The sequence below is a fragment of the Bombina bombina genome, chromosome 2 (genome assembly GCF_027579735.1).
Source record: "Bombina bombina isolate aBomBom1 chromosome 2, aBomBom1.pri, whole genome shotgun sequence".
NCBI classification, from domain to species: Eukaryota; Metazoa; Chordata; class Amphibia; order Anura; family Bombinatoridae; genus Bombina; species Bombina bombina.
The window spans coordinates 436,959,222-436,981,375 of NC_069500.1; the positions used below are offsets into that span (position 1 = coordinate 436,959,222).

Sequence of the window (22,154 nt, forward strand, 5' to 3'; positions counted from 1 at the left end):
AGAATTGCAGGTACTGGACATTGTACATTGAAATTCAGCAGCCTAGCATGAAGCAGCACCCTTCCCGCACTAGATAGCTTTAAAGCAAACCTCCATGTTCTACAGATTGTATCCCTTCAAATGTTATAAAGGGTCAACGTTAGAGCCAACCTCTTTGTTAACTACCCTATCTCAGTTACTAAGGTAGATAAGGGGCAGTTTCTGTGGAAAAAGAAGCAGGTGCCGTAATCTTTCAGGAGGGAGCAGGTGCCGTAATCTTTCAGGAGTAGAAATGACCACGCTAGATAGGAAAGGGGGTGGAGATGCAGCTGCTAGGAGAGACAGAGAACATGAGACGGTCTGTGCTGCTGTGGCCACTTGGCTGTAGTTCCCAGGCAAGTGGCCAATAATGCATCCAGCTGAACTGGTCTAAATTTTAGGTGCATCTAGAAGTGGTGGGGAACACCCATAGGTTTTGAGGGCTTCAACCCAGGGCTCGCGCGCGGATTTGTTAAGCACTGACTTTTCTGAAATACTCTTATTCTAGCATCTGTATCACTTGACTAACCTGATTACTCCATAGTGTGTGTGAGAGTATGAATAAATTATAGTTATTGTAAGTTTTTTTTTTTCTTCTTTTTTTTTTTAGAGATGTTGAAATTCAAATTTGGAAGCCGCAGTGCTGCAGATTCTGTTTCTTCAGAATCGATAGCAAGTAGAGCTACACGAATCAATCATTTCTTCCAGGTTTGTATTCTTATATCTCTTGCAAAATGTTTTAACCATATTTGTATTTATTTATTTTTGTAAATTACAAACCATACAGGTCCACCACTTTTGTCAATTGGTAATGATTGTTTAATGCATGAGATCACTGCCATTTATGAAAGAAAAAAGTAAAAGGGGGTTAGCAACATGTCTACTTTTTATTCTGCGTGGATTGATTCAGACACAGGAGTTCCCATTAGTCCCCAAGCGTTTCCTAAGCCAGTTTACACCATTTTATATTATATCATAAAATGGTCATGAAACAATATTATAATTCTGCTAACAAAGCAGAACACCTTTCTTTCATGTAATTGGCAAGAGTCCATGAGCTAGTGACATATGGGATATACAATCCTACCAGGAGGGGCAAAGTTTCCCAAACCTCAAAATGCCTATAAATACACCCCTCACCACACCCACAATTCAGTTTTACAAACTTTGCCTCCTATGGAGGTGGTGAAGTAAGTTTGTGCTAAGATTTCTACGTTTATATGCGCTTCTCAGCATTGTTGAAGCCCGATTTCTCTCAGAGTACAGCGAATGTCAGAGTGACGTGAAGGGAGTTTCCCTTATTTGAATACGATGATTTCCCTAACGGGGGTCTATTTCATAGGTTCTCTGTTATCGGTCGTAGAGATTCATCTCCTACCTCGACGATATACTCTCAATTTACCATTACCTCTACTGATAACTGTTTCTGTACTGGTTTGGCTATCTGCTATATGTGGATGGGTGTCTTTTGGTAAGTATGTTTTTTATTACTTAAGACACCTCAGCTATGGTTTGGCACTTATATTTCAAAATATATGAAAAAAACTCTGTGCCTCACTAACACAAAAGCAGTCCATACACTTGCAGCATCGGAAAGAACCTCCGTGTAAATACGTAAACATAAGCAAACAGAGTTCGTGGGTGGTGCGTGTAAGTTAGAAAAAGGAAGATTATACCACTGCTGCCATAGCAAATATCCTTACCGGATCATCCTCAGGGACCTACGATACACGGGCATTTAAAATACCTCTCCAAGTGCTCGTCTCGTCCGATGCTGTTTGCTAGGCGTCCTGGTGAGTACAATCGACTGCTCAGACGTTCCTATTCCCCGCCTCCGTTGGCGGACCGTCTCCCATATGCGGCTTCCTTCTGTCACTCACCCACAGCGAATCGCCAATAGATCTCCGTACAATGCTCCTCCAACTGCTGCAGAGTATATGCACACACCTCCCCACAGCACCGAATCCAGGATAGGACTGGCGATAAATGCATATGAAAAAAAGGGAGAATCCTGGATACGTCCAAAAGTAAAAGCTTCTTTATTGAGACATATTAAAAAAATGGAACAGGCACACAAGAAACATAGCAGCCAGGTGTGGCACTGATGGCTGCTATGTTTCTTGTGTGCCTGTTCCATTTTTTTAATATGTGTCAAAAAAGAAGCTTTTACTTTTGGATGTATCCAGGATTCTCCCTTTTTTTCATTGTACTTATATTTGCCATGAGTCAGGTTCATGTATTTCCTTCAGCAGACTGTCAGTTTCATATTTGGGGAATTTTAACATTTTAAGAAATTTATTTCTTACCTAGGGGTTTAGTCTTTTTCTTTTTTTCAATTGACTACTTCTTGCTATTGTGGGTATTAGGCCCGCGGGTGCGTCAAATGCTAAACTTTATTGCGTCATTCTTGGCGCGAAAATATTTTTGGCGAGAAAAAATACGTTTATGACGCAACTTCGTCATTTCCGGCGTCATACGTGACGCCGAGACCTTTCACACGGCGGCATCATTAGTGATGCGAGTGTGTCATTTCCGGTTATTTATTAGCGCCAAAAAAGTTTACGTTACGTTGTGCGTCATACTCAAATTTTTTTCATTATTTCAATACCCCATTGATGTTTGCCTCTTGCTTTTTTCTCTATCAGAGGCCTATGCTTTTGCATTTTTTCCCATTCCTGAAACTGTCATATAAGGAAATAGATAATTTAGCTTTCTATGTTTTTTATCTTACATTCAGCAAGATGTCCCAATCTGATCCTGTCTCAGAAGTTTCTGCTGGAACATTGCTGCCTGACATCGGGTCTACCAAAGCTAAGTGCATTTGTTGTAAAAGTGTTGAAATTATTCCACCAAATGTCATTTGTAATAGTTGTCATGATAAACTTTTATATGCAGATAGTGTTTCCATCAGTAATAGTACATTGCCAGTTTCAGTTCCTTCAACTTCTAATGTACATTATATACCTGTAAATTTTAAAGAATTTGTTTCTGATTCTATTCTGAAGGCTTTGTCTGCATTTCCACCTTCTAATAAACGAAAAAAGGTCTTTTAAAACTTCTCATTTAGCTGATGAAATTTCAAATGACCAGCAACATAATTTATCCTTTTCTGATGAGGATCTATCTGATTCAGATGATCCTTCCTCAGACATTGACACTGACAAATCTACTTATTTATTTAAAATAGAGTATATGCGTTCTTTATTAAAAGAAGTGTTTAATTACTTTGGATATTGAGGTAACCAGTCCTATTGACGTTCAGTCTAATAATTGTTTAAATGCTGTTTTTAAACCTCCTGTGGTTTCCCCAGGGGTTTTTTCCTATTACTGATGCTATTTCTGATATGATTTCTAGGGAATGGAATAAGTCAGGTACTTCTTTTATTCCTTCTTCAAGGTTTCAAAAATTATATCCTTTATCATCAAAATCTATAGAGTTTTGGGAAAAAAATCCCCAAAGTTGATGGGGCTATTTCTACTCTTGCTAAACGTACCACTATTCCTATGGAAGATAGTACTTACTTTAAGGATCCTTTAGATAGGAAGCTTGAATCTTATCTAAGGAAGGCCTATTTATATTTAGGTCATCTTCTCAGACCTGCTATTTCTTTGGCTGATGTTGCGGCTGCCTCAACTTTTTGGTTGGAGAATTTAGCGCAACGAGAATTGGATCCTGACATATCTAGCATTACTCGCTTACTGCAACATGCTAATCATTTTATTTGTGATGCCATTTTTGATATTATCAAAATTGATGTTAGATCCATGTCTTTAGCTGTATTAGCTAGAAGAGCTTTATGGCTTAAATCTTGGAATGCTGATATGACATCTAAATCTAGATTACTATCTCTTTCTTTCCAAGGCAATAATTTATTTGGTTCTCAGTTGGATTCTATTATTTCAACTATCACCGGAGGAAAATGAGTTTTTCTGCCTCAGGATAAAAAACCTAAGGGTAAATCTAAGGCTTCTAACCGTTTTCGTTCCTTTCGTCAGAATAAGGAACAAAAACTCAATCCTCCTCCCAAGGAATCTGCTTCCAATTGGAAGCCTTCCTCAAATTGGAATAAATGCAAGCTATTTAGGAAACCAAAGTCTGCCTCTAAGTCCGCATCAAGGTGCGGCCCTCATTCCAGCTGAGCTGGTAGGGGGCAGATTAAGGTTTTTCAAGGATTTTTGGATAAAATCTGTCCAAAATCATTGGATTCAGAGCATTGTCTCTCAAGGGTATCGAATAGGATTCGAAGTAAGACCTCCTGTGAGAAGATTTTTTCTCCCATGCATCCCTGTAAATCTAGTAAAAGCTCAGGCTTTTCTGAAGTGTGTTTCAGACCTGGAGTCTTCAGGGGTAATCATGCCAGTTCCTCCTCAGGAACAAGGTTTGGGGTTTTATTCAAACCTATTCATTGTCCCAAAGAAAGAAAATTTATTCAGACCAGTTCTGGATCTGAAAATTTTTAATCGTTATGTAAGCGTACCAACTTTTAAGATGGTGACTTTAAGGACTATTCTGCCTTTTGTTCAGCAAGGACATTATATGTCCACAATAGACTTGCAGGATGCATGCCTTCATATTCCGATTGATCCAGAACACTATCAGTTTCTGAGATTCTCTTTTCTAGACAAGCATTACCAATTTGTTGCTCTTCCATTTGGCCTAGCAACAGCTCCAAGGATCTTTTCAAAGGTTCTGGGTGCCCTATTATCTGTAATCTGAGAAAAGGGTATTGCGGTGTTTCCTTATTTGGACGATATCTTGGTACTAGCTCAGTCTTTACATACTGCAGAATCTCACACGAATCAACTAGTGTTGTTTCTTCGGACACATGGTTGGAGGATCAATTTACCAAAAAGTTTCTTGATTCCTCAGACAAGGGTCACCTTTTTAGGCTTCCAGATAGATTCAGTGTCCATTACTCTGTCTCTAACAGACAAGAGACGTTTAAAATTGGTCACAGCATGCCGGCACCTTCAGTCTCAGTCATTCCCTTCAGTGGCTATGTGCATGGAAGTTTTAGGTCTCATGACTGCAGCATCGGATGCGATCCCCTTTGCTCGTTTTCACATGAGACCTCTACAGCTTTGCATGCTGAATCAATGGTGCAGTGATTATATAAAGATATCACAATTAATATCCTTGAATCCCAATGTACGACACTCTCTGACATGGTGGATAGATCACCATCGTTTGGTTCAAGGGGCTTCTTTTGTTCGGCCAACCTGGACTGTGATCACAACAGATGCGCGTCTTTCAGGTTGGGGAGCTGTTTGGGGATCTCTGACAGCACAAGGGGTTTGGAAATCTCAAGAGGCGAGATTACCAATAAATATTTTAGAACTCTCAGAAATTCTCAGGGCTCTTCAGTTTTGGCCTCTGCTAAAGAGAGAACCATTCATTTGTTTTCAGACAGACAATATCACAACTGTGACTTATGTCAATCATCAGGGTGGGACTCACAGTCCCCAAGCTATGAAAGAAGTATCTCCGATACTTGCTTGGGCGGAATCCAGCTCCTGTCTAATCTCTGTAGTGCATATTCCAGGTGTAGACAACTGGGAGGCGGATTATCTCAGACGCCAGACTTTACATCCAGGGGAGTGGTCTCTCCATCCAGATGTGTTTTCTCAGATTGTTCAGATGTGGGGTCTTCCAGAGATAGATCTCATGGCCTCTCATCTAAACAAGAAACTTCCCAGATACCTGTCCACGTTCAGGGATGTTCAGGCGGAAGCAGTGGATGCACTGACACTTCCTTGGTGTTATCATCCTGCTTACATCTTCCCGCCTCTAGTTCTCCTTCCAAGAGTGATCTCCAAAATCATCATGGAACAGTCTTCTGTGTTGCTGGTGGCTCCACCATGGCCACACAGGTTTTGGTATGCGGATCTGGTTCGGATGTCCAGTTGCCCGCCTTGGCCACTTCCGTTACGGCCAGACCTACTATCTCAAGGTCCGTTTTTCCATCAGGATCTCAAATCATTAAATTTGAAGGTATGGAAATTGAACGCTTAGTTCTAAGTCATAGAGTTTTCTCTGATTCAGTGATTAATACTATGTTACAAGCTCGTAAATCTGTGTCTAGAAAGATTTATTATAGAGTTTGGAAGACTTACATTTCATGGTGTTCTTCTCATAAATTCTCCCAGCATTCTTTTAGAATTCCTAGAATTTTACATTTCCTTCAGGATGGTTTGGATAAGGGTTTGTCTGCAAGTTCCTTGAAAGGTCAAATCTCCGCTCTTGCTGTTTCTCCTGTTAAGTGTGATCAGTCCACGGGTCATCATTACTTCTGGGATATTACTCCTCCCCAACAGGAAGTGCAAGAGTATTCACCCAGCAGAGCTGCCATATAGCTCCTCCCCTCTACGTCACCTCCAGTCATTCTCTTGCACCCAACGACTAGATAGGATGTGTGAGAGGACTATGTTGATTATACTTAGTTTATACCTTCAATCAAAAGTTTGTTATTTTTTAATAGCACCGGAGTGTGTTATTTCTTCTCTGGTAGAATTTGAAGAAGAATCTACCTGAGTTTTTACTATGATTTTAGCCGGCGTAGTTAAGATCATATTGCTGTTTCTCGGCCATCTGAGGAGAGGTAAACTTCAGATCAGGGGACAGCGGGCAGATTAATCTGCAAAGAGGTATGTAGCAGCTTATTATTTTCTGACAATGGAATTGATGAGAAAATTCTGCCATACCGATATAATGTAAACTCAGCCTTAAATGCAGTAGCAGCAACTGGTATCAGGCTGTCATATATGTATATTTTACACTTCAGTATTCTGGGGAATGGCACTTCAAAAAACGTTTATTTCTGTAACTTTTTTTCTGCTATCAGGGCTAGTTATCCTTTGCTAATGGGAACAAGCCTTTGCTAAAATTGTGTTTTTTACAAAGATTTGATGCTATAACCCTTCAGTTTATTAACTTTCAACTGTCAGAACTCTTTCTGTGCTTCTTATAGGCACAGTACGTTTTCATATTATAGTAAATTACTTGAAAAGTATTTCCAAGTTGCTAGTTTATTTGCTAGTGTGTTAAACATGTCTGATTCAGAGGAAGACATCTGTGCTATATGTGCTAATGCCAAAGTGGAGCCCAATAGAAATTTATGTACTAACTGCATTGATGCTACTTTAAATAAAAGTCAATTTGTACAAATTGAACACATTTCACCAAACAACGAGGGGAGAGTTATGCCGACTAACTCGCCTCACGTGTCAGTACCTGCATCTCCCGCTCGGGAGGTGCGTGATATTGTGGCGCCGAGTACATCTGGGCGGCCATTACAAATCACATTACAGGATATGGCTACTGTTATGACTGAAGTTTTGGCTAAATTACCAGAACTAAGAGGTAAGCGTGATCACTCTGGGGTGAGAACAGAGTGCGCTGATAATGTTAGGGCCATGTCAGATACTGCGTCACAACTTGCAGAACATGAGGACGGAGAGCTTCATTCTGCGGCTGACGGTTTCTGATCCAAACAGATTGGATTCAGATATTTTAAATTTAAGCTGGAAAACCTCCGTGTATTACTAGGGGAGGTGTTAGCGGCTCTGAATGATTGTAACACAGTTGCAATACCAGAGAAAATGTGTAGGTTGGATAAATATTTTGCAGTACCGTCGAGTACTGACGTTTTTTCTATACCTAAGAGACTTACTGAAATTGTTACTAAGGAGTGGGATAGACCCGGTGTGCCGTTCTCACCCCCTCCGATATTTAGAAAGATGTTTCCAATAGACACCACCACACGGGACTTATGGCAAACGGTCCCTAAGGTGGAGGGAGCAGTTTCTACTTTAGCTAAGCGTACCACTATCCCGGTGGAGGATAGCTGTGCCTTTTCAGATCCAATGGATAAAAAGTTAGAGGGTTACCTTAAGAAAATGTTTGTTCAACAAGGTTTTATATTGCAACCCCTTGCATGCATTGCGCCTGTCACGGCTGCAGCAGCATTTTGGTTTGAGTCTCTGGAAGAGACACTTGAATCAGCTCCTTTAGATGAGATTACACACAAGCTTAAAGCTGTTAAGTTAGCTAACTCATTTATTTCAGATGCCGTAGTACATTTAACTAAGCTTACGGCTAAGAATTCCGGATTCGCCATTCAGGCGCGCAGAGCACTGTGGCTAAAATCCTGGTCAGCTGACGTTACTTCTAAGTCTAAATTACTTAATATACCTTTCAAAGGGCAGACCTTATTCGGGCCCGGATTGAAAGAAATTATCGCTGACATTACAGGAGGTAAAGGCCATGCCCTGCCTCAAGACAGAGCCAAACCTAAGGCTAGACAGTCTAATTTTCGTTCCTTTCGGAATTTCAAAGCAGGAGCAGCATCAACTTCCTCTGCTCCAAAACAAGAAGGATCTGTTGCTCGCTACAGACAAAGTTGGAGACCTAACCAGTCCTGGAACAAGGGCAAGCAGGCCAGGAAACCTGCTGCTGCCCCTAAAACAGCATGAATTGAGGGCCCCCGATCCGGGAACGGATCTAGTGGGGGGCAGACTCTCTCTCTTCGCCCAGCTTGGGCAAGAGATGTCCAGGATCCCTGGGCGCTAGAGATAATATCTCAGGGATACCTTCTGGACTTCAAATCCTCTCCCCCAAGAGAGAGATTTCATCTGTCAAGGTTGTCAACAAACCAAATAAAGAAAGAGGCGTTTCTACGCTGCGTACAAGAGCTTTTATTAATGGGAGTAATCCATCCAGTTCCACGGTCGGAACAGGGACAAGGGTTTTACTCAAATCTGTTTGTGGTTCCCAAAAAAGAGGGAACTTTCAGGCCAATTCTGGATTTAAAGATCCTAAACAAATTCCTAAGAGTTCCATCGTTCAAAATGGAGACTATTCGGACAATTTTACCCATAATCCAAAGGGGTCAGTACATGACCACAGTGGATTTAAAAGATGCTTACCTTCACATACCGATCCACAAAGATCATTACCGGTATCTAAGGTTTGCCTTTCTAGACAGGCATTACCAGTTTGTAGCTCTTCCATTCGGATTGGCTACGGCTCCAAGAATCTTCACAAAGGTTCTGGGTGCTCTTCTGGCGGTACTAAGACCGCGAGGAATTTCGGTAGCTCCGTACCTAGACGACATTCTGATACAAGCTTCAAGCTTTCAAACTGCCAAGTCTCATACAGAGTTAGTACTGGCATTTCTAAGGTCGCATGGATGGAAGGTGAACGAAAAGAAGAGTTCTCTCTTTCCACTCACAAGAGTTCCCTTCCTGGGGACTCTTATAGATTCTGTAGAAATGAAAATTTACCTGACAGAAGACAGGTTAACAAAACTTCAAAGTGCATGCCGTGTCCTTCATTCCATTCAACACCCGTCAGTTGCTCAATGCATGGAGGTAATCGGCTTAATGGTAGCGGCAATGGACATAGTACCCTTTGCACGCCTACACCTCAGACCGCTGCAATTGTGCATGCTAAGTCAGTGGAATGGGGATTACTCAGACTTGTCCCCTTCTCTGAATCTGGATCAAGAGACCAGAAATTCTCTTCTATGGTGGCTTTCTCGGCCACATCTGTCCAGGGGGATGCCATTCAGCAGGCCAGACTGGACAATTGTAACAACAGACGCCAGCCTACTTGGTTGGGGCGCCGTCTGGAATTCTCTGAAGGCTCGGGGACAATGGAATCAGGAGGAGAGTCTCCTACCAATAAACATTCTGGAATTGAGAGCAGTTCTCAATGCCCTTCTGGCTTGGCCCCAGTTGACAACTCGGGGGTTCATCAGGTTTCAGTCGGACAACATCACGACTGTAGCCTACATCAACCATCAGGGAGGGACAAGAAGCTCCCTAGCAATGATGGAAGTATCAAAGATAATTCGCTGGGCAGAGTCTCACTCTTGCCACCTGTCAGCAATCCACATCCCGGGAGTGGAGAACTGGGAGGCGGATTTTTTAAGTCGTCAGACTTTTCATCCGGGGGAGTGGGAACTTCATCCGGAGGTCTTTGCCCAAATACTTCGACATTGGGGCAAACCAGAGATAGATCTCATGGCGTCTCGACAGAACGCCAAGCTTCCTCGTTACGGGTCCAGATCCAGGGATCCGGGAGCGGTCCTGATAGATGCCTTGACAGCACCTTGGACCTTCAGGATGGCTTATGTGTTTCCACCCTTCCCGATGCTTCCTCGATTGATTGCCAGAATCAAACAGGAGAGAGCATCAGTGATTCTAATAGCGCCTGCATGGCCACGCAGGACTTGGTATGCAGATCTGGTGGACATGTCATCCTGTCCACCTTGGTCTCTACCTCTGAAACAGGACCTTCTGATACAGGGTCCTTTCAAACATCAAAATCTAACTTCTCTGAAGCTGACTGCTTGGAAATTGAACACTTGATTTTATCAAAACGTGGTTTTTCTGAGTCAGTTATTGATACCTTAATACAGGCTAGGAAGCCTGTTACCAGAAAGATTTACCATAAAATATGGCGTAAATACCTATATTGGTGTGAATCCAAAGGTTACTCTTGGAGTAAGGTTAGGATTCCTAGGATATTGTCTTTTCTACAAGAAGGTTTAGAAAAGGGTTTATCCGCTAGTTCCTTAAAGGGACAGATCTCAGCTCTGTCCATTCTGTTGCACAAACGTCTGTCAGAAGTTCCAGACGTTCAGGCTTTTTGTCTGGCTTTGGCCAGGATTAAGCCTGTGTTTAAAACTGTTGCTCCGCCATGGAGTTTAAACCATGTTCTTAACGTTTTACAGGGCGTTCCGTTTGAACCCCTTCATTCCATTGATATAAAGTTGTTATCTTGGAAAGTTCTATTTTTAATGGCTATTTCCTCGGCTCGAAGAGTCTCTGAGTTATCTGCCTTACATTGTGATTCTCCTTATTTGATTTTTCACTCGGATAAGGTAGTTCTGCGTACTAAACCTGGGTTCTTACCTAAGGTAGTCACTAACAGGAATATCAATCAAGAGATTGTTGTTCCATCCTTGTGTCCAAATCCTTCTTCAAGGAAGGAACGACTTCTGCACAATCTGGATGTAGTTCGTGCCCTAAAATTTTATTTACAGGCAACTAAAGATTTTCGACAAACGTCTTCCCTGTTTGTCGTTTACTCTGGTCAGAGGAGTGGTCAAAAAGCTTCTGCTACACCTCTCTCTTTTTGGCTTCGTAGCATAATACGTTTAGCTTATGAGACTGCTGGACAGCAGCCTCCTGAAAGAATTACAGCTCATTCCACTAGAGCTGTGGCTTCCACTTGGGCCTTTAAGAATGAGGCCTCTGTTGAACAGATTTGCAAGGCTGCAACTTGGTCTTCGCTTCATACTTTTTCCAAATTTTACACTTTTGCTTCTTCGGAGGCTATTTTTGGGAGAAAGGTTCTTCAGGCAGTGGTTCCTTCTGTATAAAGAGCCTGCCTGTCCCTCCCGTCATCCGTGTACTTTTGCTTTGGTATTGGTATCCCAGAAGTAATGATGACCCGTGGACTGATCACACTTAACAGGAGAAAACATAATTTATGCTTACCTGATAAATTCCTTTCTCCTGTAGTGTGATCAGTCCACGGCCCGCCCTGTTTTTTACGGCAGGTAAATATTTTTAAATTATACTCCAGTCACCACTACACCCTTTGGCTTCTCCTTTCTCGTTGGTCCTTGGTCGAATGACTGGAGGTGACGTAGAGGGGAGGAGCTATATGGCAGCTCTGCTGGGTGAATCCTCTTGCACTTCCTGTTGGGGAGGAGTAATATCCCAGAAGTAATGATGACCCGTGGACTGATCACACTACAGGAGAAAGGAATTTATCAGGTAAGCATAAATTATGTTTTTGTTTCACAGAAAGATTGCTAAACTTCCTGATATTCACTGTTTTGTACAGGCTTTAGCTCGTGTTAATTTTAGGATAGAAGTATGAATCAGCACTTATTTCTACCAGCCAAATACAGAATGGTCCCTCTCACAGAGACCAATAGGTAGTTAGAAAATGAAGCGAAAAAGTACTGCTGCTAACAGCTAGGTCTGTGATCAAACAAATAAATGAGTAATTCTCAAAATAAGCACGAGGGAGTGATTACACCCAAATAAGAAAGGGAAAGAATATACTTTCCAAGTAAATTTAAAAGGTAACAATAGTGTATATAATATGGATTTTTTCACAAGTAATAGCAAGAGAGACAGAAGTCAAAATATTATTATAAAACTTCAATGTTTATTTAATAAAAGTGATAAAACCTAAATAGGACTGCACAAGAGGTGTCTGGTGTGTAGTGGATAATTTTAGATAACCTAGCTCTAAAGATGAGCTCGAACAAGCAAATTACAATAGGTAAGTATATTAAAACTATCCTATACACTGGTGACTGGTTAATCCTAGATAAAGAGCAATACTGACAGTAATAACAGTTGTAGTCACAGAGCTCTACTAGAGCTATGAATAATAATAATACAAATAAAAATTAAGTACATAAAAATACTAGCAGACTGGACGTCCAGTTAAAAATAGTAAAATAGACAAAGTTTAAAACCAATTTGTACACAAGTAGTAGCTGCCCAATGAATACAGAGTCTATCTGAAAGACTGGGAATAATCAATTGATTGACCGGTCATAAGGTAAGTGGTATACGATCAAGCAAGAGTTGCTGGAAAATGTAAACAGTTCACTCTCATATGCTGTTGATCTTGCTCTGGCGAGTATTGGATCACACTAGCATATGAGAGGGGTACCTGTAGGTGGCCGGCGTGATATCCGTTGGTGGGGGTGGCTACCAGGAGCCGTGCACTCTTAACAATAATCGAGTGCTGTGGGAAATCCCCTTGTTGGAACTTTAATCTTCTGGGTCTTTTTCCTCCTATCGCAGACCGCTTGCTTTACCGCTGTCCTCTATGATAGCGAGTGCAGTGCAGGTTGCTGGGACTGTTCCAATTCCCTTGGCTGTGTGAGTGACGTATCCGCTTACGTGTTGGAGGTTTTCTTGAAAAAGCCCCAAGGAAGGGGGGAAACGCGTTGAAGTTGGCCCACTGCTCTATTACCAAAGAAAAAGAACTTTGTTATCTGAAGCATGAATTCAAATACGTTTGGCAAGCCCTGCACTTGAATCGGACCTCTCTTGGATATAGTCCAAACCTGAGCCCAGCTTTTGACGACCGCACGCAAACCTCCAACACGTAAGCGGATACGTCACTCACACAGCCAAGGGAATCAGAACAGTCCCAGCAACCTGCACCGCACTCGCTATCATAGAGGACAGCGGTAAAGCAAGCGGTTTGCGATAGGAGGAAAAAGACCCAGAAGATTAAAGTTCCAACAAGGGGATTTCCCACAGCACTCGATTATTGTTAAGAGTGCACGGCTCTGTATTCATTGGGCAGCTACTACTTGTGTACAAATTGGTTTTAAACTTTGTCTATTTTACTATTTTTAACTGGACGTCCAGTCTGCTAGTATTTTTATGTACTTAATTTTTATTTGTATTATTATTCTTAGCTCTAGTAGAGCTCTGTGACTACAACTGTTATTACTGTCAGTATTGCTCTTTATCTAGGATTAACCAGTCACCAGTGTATAGGATAGTTTTAATATACTTACCTATTGTAATTTGCTTGTTCGAGCTCATCTTTAGAGCTAGGTTATCTAAAATTAAAAAAAAGCTAGGTTATCTAAAATTATCCACTACACACCAGACACCTCTTGTGCAGTCCTATTTAGGTTTTATCTCTTTTATTAAATAAACATTGAAGTTTTATAATATTTTGACTTCTGTCTCTTTTGCTATTACTTGTGAGAAAATCCATTTTATATACACTATTGTTTCCTTTTAAATTTACTTGGAAAGTATATTCTTTCCCTTTCTTATTTGGGTGTAATCACTCCCTCGTGCTTATTTTGAGAATTACTCATTTATTTGTTTGATCACAGACCTAGCTGTTAGCGCCAGTACTTTTTCTCTTCATTTAGCTCGTGTTAAGCCTGTCATTAAATCAATTTCTCCTCCTTGGAGTCTTAATTTGGTTCTGAAGGCTTTACAGGCTCCTCCATTTGAGCCTATGCATTCTTTGGACATTAAACTACTTTCTTGGAAAGTGTTGTTCCTTTTGGCCATCTCTTCTGCTAGAAGAGTTTCTGAGCTATCTGCTCTTTCTTGTGAGTCTCCATTTCTGATTTTTCATCAGGATAAGGCAGTTTTGCGGACTTCTTTTCAATTTTTCCCTAAGGTTGTGAATTCTAACAACATTAGTAGAGAAATTGCTGTCCCTTCCTTATGTCCTAATCATAAGAAATCTTTGGAGAGATCCTTACATTCTTTGGATGTGGTAAGAGCTTTGAAATATTATGTGGAAGCTACTAAAGATTTCAGGAAGACTATTCTATTTGTTTTATTTTCTGGTCCTAGGAAAGGTCAGAAGGCTTCTGCTATTTCCTTGGCTTCTTGGTTGAAACTTTTGATTCATCAAGCTTATTTGGAGTCGGGTCAGTCCCGCCTCAGAGAATTACAGCTCATTCTACTAGATCAGTCTCCACTTCATGGGCTTTTAAGAATGAAGCTTCAGTTGATCAGATTTGCAAAGCAGCGACTTGGTCCTCTTTGCATACGTTTACTAAATTCTACCGTTTTGATGTATTTGCTTCTTCGGAAGCAGTTTTTGGTAGAAAAGTTCTTCAGGCAGCTGTTTCAGTTTGATTCTTCTGCTTTTTATTTTAAGTTTTTTTCTTTCAAAAATGAAATAAACTTATTTTTTTGGGTTGTGGATTAATTTTTTCAGCGGAATATGGCTGTTTTTATTTTTATTCCCTCCCTCTCTAGTGACTCTTGAGTGGAAGACTCCACATCTTGGGTATTGATATCCCATATGTCACATGCTCATGGACTCTTGCCAATTACATGAAAGAAAACATAATTTATGTAAGAACTTACCTGATAAATTCATTTCTTTCATATTGGCAAGAGTCCATGAGGCCCACCCTTTTTATGGTGGTTATGATTTTTTGTATAAAGCACAATTATTTCCAAATTTCCTTTTGTTTATGCTTTCTACTCCTTTCTTTATCACCCCACTGCTTGGCTATTCGTTAAACTGAATTGTGGGTGTGGTGAGGGGTGTATTTATAGGCATTTTGAGGATTGGGAAACTTTGCCCCTCCTGGTAGGATTGTATATCCCATACGTCACTAGCTCATGGACTCTTGCCAATATGAAAGAAATGAATTTATCAGGTAAGTTCTTACATAAATTATGTTTTTGTTAGCTGTAATGTCTACAGATTTTCGTGTCAGTCGCCTCTAAGAAAAATTTAACGCTTAAGAATAAAAAAGTAAACCAAGTTAGGCTGATAGTAGCTTAGGAGTGTGCACCTGTCTATGCCATTCTATGGCAGCACTACTTGCAACTATGTATAACATTGCTATACACATTGTTGCAAACATTGCTGCCAGATGGCTAAAGACACATTCATGCTCTGGAGCTCACCTAGAATACCAAACAAACTAAGCAAAATTGATAACCGTAGTAAATTGTAAAGTTGTTTACAATTTCATGCTCTATCCAATCATTTTGTTTAATTTTGACTACACTGTCCCTTTAAGAGGGGATATCATCTATATTATCTATTACAGGCCTCAACAAATCCAGGGAGATACCTAGCTAGCTCCTTTTTTTTTTAACAAACGATGTATTGCAAATTGAAACTTTTCTTTGTTTTGACAATAATGAGCTTAAAACTTTTAACGTGCACAGTTTTTTGAAACTCATATAGTTTGAACAGTCTTTTCATGCAGCCAGTTAATCTCTCTTGACTTCAGCTTTCATACGCTGGAAGGCCTATCTGTGAAATCATTGGGTATTTACTAGCAAAGGAGCCAGAAGTAGGAGGTTTTCAGGACACATGACGAAATTCCTGAGAATTTCTATGACATTATGTTATTTATTGTGACAAGATGCATTAGTACTGTAGTATGAAATTTATCAAAATAAAGACTGGTCGCTTTTATAGGGGTCAGGATATAAACCTAGTTGTGAAACCCACCTTTTCAAGTGTTTGTGTTAGATCTACCCCTTTCTGTTTTTTTGTTTTTTTCTTTTTAAATCCTGTTTTTCGAGTACTTTTACCCATAACCCCAGCACTTTGCTTTTAAACAGTAGCCACTCAGGCTCTTGGTAAGTTATACTATCATTTAATTTCCTTTTATTCCTATTCAAGATTAAGATCCATTATAGTGCAAAATTGCATGTTCTTATTTGTTTGAACATATAATTTTATCATTAACAACCCTGCAAATCTATGTATTGAACCCCTATGCAGGGAGGGATTAAAGTACTACACAGGTGATACAGAGAACTGCTGGTCCCAAATTGTAAAGTATGGTTACTCCAGTGCAACTGCCAATGCTGATTTACTCAATGGCCGAGTCTACTTAGGACCAGCAGTTCTCTGTGACTCCCGAGTAGTACGTAGTAAACAATGCATTTAATCACTTTGCTGGGGTTAAAAACAGGGTTTCAGGTTCACTATTGCTAAAATTACATGCTCATATTAATTGAGCATGTCCCTTTAATAAAACCTAAAAAAGCTATTAAAATAACTTTTGATCTTATAAATCTTAAATGTATGTATAAATAATGCCTTTTCAGTTGGTTGTTGGTCTAAAACAGCTTAGTATTGCGAAAAAAATGTAAAAATATTTTGGCATACTTGCATTGGAATATCAGTCAAGTGAGCGTATAACATGGGATACAAAATAACATGCAGCATTTTAAGCTAAAGTAAATCTTTGCATTCGAGCCACATACTCTGGACTATAGTAGCGCTCCTGAACAACAATCCACATAAAACCGTAAATGGCAGAACTAAGCCATTGTATATTAATCAAAAAGAAGAGAAAAGAAACACAGTGAGATCATTAGATATAATAACAACAACCTTTATTGCTCCGTATTACAAATAAAGATTGCATGGGGGGATGACACCATAATATCTGCACCCAGCAACTCCAATAGTCTTATTCTTTCCTCACAGCAATAAAATTTTGCTGGAAACATGCTCTGAAAAATTATCTTTCATCTAATTGAATATATCAGTAGCCTACAGCATCTTTATATCACTAATGCTGTGTTAATTAAATAGTTTTGCTACCGGTAAACCTCTTTTCCCTCTGGTTCTTTATGCACTTAGCTGACACATACAGACTATTGCTGTAAATTTATAAAATTTATATTGCCCAACTCATGTCCTCATCCAAGCGCGTCTCCCTGCTTGATTGCCGTTCATAACCCTGTATATTCCTCAGTCAGATCCTTTAGTATGGGTTTGTTAGTAGTCCTTGGTTATAAAACCCAGTTTAGAAGACAATAGTCCATAAATGTTAACCTTTTGCAGATGTTTTAGTTTTTAGAAACAAGTTTTAAATGTAAAAAGTTATACTCGTATATTTTGTTGCAAATCATATTTGTTTTTATACCACTACAGGGAACACTATCTTGTTAGCAATCACTATTACAAGTACTATTCTACTATATTACTATTAAACTTTGTTACAATCTAAATTATTATTATTGATTATTTTTCATAACAGAAGTTGCAAAATGATCCGTAAAATAACGTTTAATTTTGTTTTAATAGGGAAAGCCACCATGCACGTATCCTCTTCCGCAGCAGATATCAACACTAACCAGAGAAGGACTTTTAGACTCTTTATTTGTTCTTTTTCAAGAATGCAGCAGCCCCACATTAATGAAGATTAAACATGTTGCTAATTTTGTAAAAAAGTGTAAGTTTTTATCTAGTTTGATCTTTGTCAATGATATATTTTTATGATGCCAAAACTGCACCCTGGTTTTTTTGGGAAGGTTGTTCCCTGAAACGTCATAAATAAATTCACAGATGAAGAGTGAGTGTGGGGTCTACTGTATTTATTATTATTATTAGTAAATATATATATGTGTGTGTATGTATATGTGTGTGTGTGTGTGTATATATATATATATATATATATATATATATATATATACACACACGTCTAATGTATTCCATGATCATAAGTGCATAGGAAAAAGTTGGACTGGGGGGAAGTCTAAGCTGCTAAGAGCCAGATTACAAGTGGAGGGCTAATTTATTCGTCGCCCGCAAGAAAGTTAACTAGAGATCAGACCTCTGGTTCATTTTTTTTTTAAAAAGTGCCCCAATTGGCTCCAAATTGAAGCATAGTTAATTTTTTTTTATTACAAAATGTGCAGTTTTTGGGGGCTAAAGTTGTCGGCTGTGGGGTGTTTGAAAAAAATAACTGGCAATGAAAAGTGCCTTTACATTGCAGTCTATGGGAACTGTGCATTCCCTGTAAATATATATATATATATATATATATATATATATATATATATATATATATATATATATATATATATATATATATATATATATATATGTACATGCTTTATAGAGCCTGTGTGAATATCTTTAGTAATAAACGGTAACATGTGGATTATTGCACAATATTATCGGCAGACAACAATATTGTTATATCAATACATTTATTTTTTGTAAGTTAACCTAATTTCTAAAATTAGCTCATCAGCTTTTTTCTATTAAGAAAAATACCAAGTTGGCTCATTGGCTGTAAATGTATGACATCCCTTTTTCAAGCTGTCCTATAAGAGATTAATAATTAAGTCTTCCAGCAAATGTATCCTTGGAATTGATTTACCATTATTTGTAAATCTTTTTACAATTTCTTACAATTCTCATGATCAGTGGCTTCTATAATTTTATATCTGACATCTAACAGTTTTTATGGAAGTCTATACAGATTTATATGCATTCACCATTTATTGGCTCAATACATCTGCATATAAGTCAAGCTTGCTACAAGTATGCAATAATTTTGTCAGCCCATACATTTATTTCTATAGTTTTATCTTTCTATTTACAGTATACCTTTCTCTTTGTATTTTTGATACTAATGTTTCTATAACATTTTGTTCAGATTCAGACACTGTTGCAGAATTAAAAGAGCTCCAGCCTACTGTAAAGGACTTTGAATTAAAGACTGTTGTTGGACGAGGTCATTTTGCTGAGGTCCATGTAGTGAGAGAGAAGCTGACAGGTGACACCTTTGCAATGAAAGTGATGAAGAAGAAATCACTTCTTGCTCAGGATCAGGTATGCCACCATTTCCATTTGTAGCAATTATATATATATATATATATATATATTTTTTTTTAATAATAAATGTTTCATACAGAATATCTTAAAGGGGTGGTCTAATGCAAAAATACATTTCTCTAAATTGTTCGAGAATGTTATTTTTTGCACTAGTGTTCATTGCTCAATATATGTTTAACCTTCATATCAGGGTTAAACATATAGATGCAGTACAGCGGCCATCTGCACATGCTCATTGGTGGTGGTTGCTTGGCATGCATAGGTCAAATACAGTTACTTTATAAGAAAGTCCACAGAATAGCACCAGCTCTTATGGCTAAAATATAAACGGTATGAATGCATCTTAAATTACGTATGAAAATCCCTTGACAGATGGGATATTAAGAACACAAGTCCATGATAGCTGATATGTTTATTATGTTTCGGCAATACAAGGCAGCAAGTTCATAAAACCAGTTTTAAAATATTACATTATATATATATATATATATATATTTTTTTTTTTTTACATAAATTGGGGTATTGTTCATTTAATAATAAATATCTTATGTAACATTTCTAAGGCTATATTTGGATTTTCTATAGGCTTCTTTTTTTGAAGAAGAAAGAAGTATACTGAGTAATCACAACAGTCCCTGGATCCCCCAGTTACACTATGCTTTTCAGGACAAAGATCATCTTTACCTGGTAAGTGTATACACACGGACAAAAATGTATCTTATCTATTGTAACCAGTTCTGTTTTTTGTTTTGTGCTGCTCTAAGGACCAGGAAGGCTGTTGACCTTGGGCCTTCCTCATCATTTTAACTAATATTTGTCTTTAATATTTCTCACAACCTGAGGCCAGGGATACATAGAGTTGTCATGCAACCCTGTAGACAATCAGGGATGACTGGTTTGTTATAAAATTACTACATAGTAAAACATTTGGTGAACCTTGAAGTAGAAAGACATTGTTCCATAGAACTGTCTCTCAAAATTTGCTGTCCCCTTAAATCCACTGCCCTAGGCACCTAATCCATGATTATTCAAACACAACAGATTTTTTTTTCTTTCTGCTTCTTCTTGATAAAATGTACAGTCATTCATCTTGCTGCTTGTTACAGGTTATGCAGTACGAGCCAGGAGGAGACCTACTGTCATTAATGAATCGTTATGATGAGCAATTTGATGAAACAATGGCCCAGTTTTATCTGGCAGAATTAGTTCTTGCAATTCACAGTGTTCATCAGATGGGCTATGTGCATAGGTAAGTGAAATGGCAAGTTTAATGTTTGCATTTCCTATGAAAAGGTCAATAAAACAGTTTCATCTTTAATTGTAAAGATAAAGACTTACACATTTATATATTATTTTACAGTCGCAAAATAAAAGAATGATTGTAAGCCTAATACTTGTATGTATCTTGCATTAGCTGATACAGAAATAATTGTTGAGGGAGGGTGAACTGTGAATACTACAGAATACAGGTCAAATTTCTAGATCCTTCATTTTTAAGATAGTTTTTTTTCTTAGAAGTAAAATTTATTGTTGTAAATGTGTGATAAGAATTTTATGAATTTAACGTGTGTTTGTGACAAATCCCCAAATCCAAAATTTAAAAATCCAGAGTTATTCAGAAATCCAAACCTTTTTGATTAATATTTTTTATTTTTTTATTTAAAAACTACAATTACTTTCTCTCATTCCTCAGTCAACAAAGTTCCACTAACACTAAGCTAAGACACTTATATAAGACACACTTCCATCTCCATCACATTGACACATAAAATGTAACTTTTATTATTGATTCTTATTAAAACAGATAGCAAAAATGATATAGGGTTTGCTGCCCTGCTTATAGTTAAAATCACTCCAATACTGGCTGCATAAATAAGGAAATTAACATGAGACATTTACAACAGGAAACAGTGTATAGGTAAATAAACTAGAATGAGGAAATAGAACCAGGTAATATTGAGCTGTTATAGTGTTAATCAGTTATATTATGTTATATGTTATATCAGGTAACATAAATTGACAAACTCCAGTGTGTTAAGTACTGAGTCAGCTACCCAATATATTGGTGTTTAAATAAACAACAGTTTAAAGGATAAGAGCATAGAGGCAGTTTAGTGTTGCACACACCGATTGTGTACAGCCTAAGATAATATCCCTGAACGTTTCTGAATAATTAGACCAAAATGTAGTTGAAATCGTTATAAGATATGAAGGTACAATGTACAGAGGTTCTGAAATAAAAGATTTTTACCTAATGGTATAACCGCTGAACCTAACTACCGCTCAGGCTTTGCACCAGGAATGCAGTAGTGTAAATAATTAAGTAAGAGTCAAATTATATATAATTATAAGCAACAAGTAGAGAGCTGGTTAAAATAACAAGGAATGCCCCTGACATGGTCGCGTTTCACTTACGCTTCCTCAGAGGGGTGCGCGGGGCTGCAATCTGAGAGATTATATGACGAGTAAAGTCCCTCCCTAAGAGTTTGATAGGCTGTGTGGCGATTGCTTTGAGATATCTGTATTGGTCTGTAGGCATGTCTATCAATGGTAACATGCTGTGATGTAATGTGATCGTCCATTTATACAAGCAACTATACGTATTACTATGGAAACCGTGATATTGTTGAAAAAACTTGTACGCTAATAGGTATGTTGAAATAACTGATCACACTTTATTTCTTAATGGGAAGATTACAATGTAGCATTCTTATTTCATGGCATATGCGCAATGGTATGATATTAAATAGAGTATTGACAGATCATGATGTAAAACAGCTTTCACATGCAGATACAGTGCTAAAATCAACATACTGGGATAATATCATGACAGCTGGATCAGATCATAAAAATAATAATAAAAGAATCCTGTTTTTAATATTTATAAAAATGTATATATAATATAACCAGAATTGGGAGATGACTTATAATGATAGAAAACTTGTCACATATGAGGGGATTGACAGTTGACTGTTAAAATACTGGGGAAGTGAATGTGACTCAT

General features: G+C 38.5%; 1 protein-coding gene across 1 annotated transcript in view; it reads left to right on the forward strand.

Moving 5' to 3' along the window:
- The window catches only part of CIT (citron rho-interacting serine/threonine kinase), an 839,833-nt gene that overhangs the window by 7,885 nt on the left and 809,794 nt on the right, over window positions 1-22,154 (forward strand). Inside the window, exons 3-7 of the mRNA XM_053702064.1 lie at window positions 629-726; window positions 17,612-17,759; window positions 18,972-19,147; window positions 19,736-19,837; window positions 20,257-20,399. Of these exons, the coding sequence (XP_053558039.1) occupies window positions 631-726; window positions 17,612-17,759; window positions 18,972-19,147; window positions 19,736-19,837; window positions 20,257-20,399 (665 nt within the window). The 5' untranslated portion in view covers window positions 629-630. The remainder of the gene's footprint in view (window positions 1-628; window positions 727-17,611; window positions 17,760-18,971; window positions 19,148-19,735; window positions 19,838-20,256; window positions 20,400-22,154) is intronic.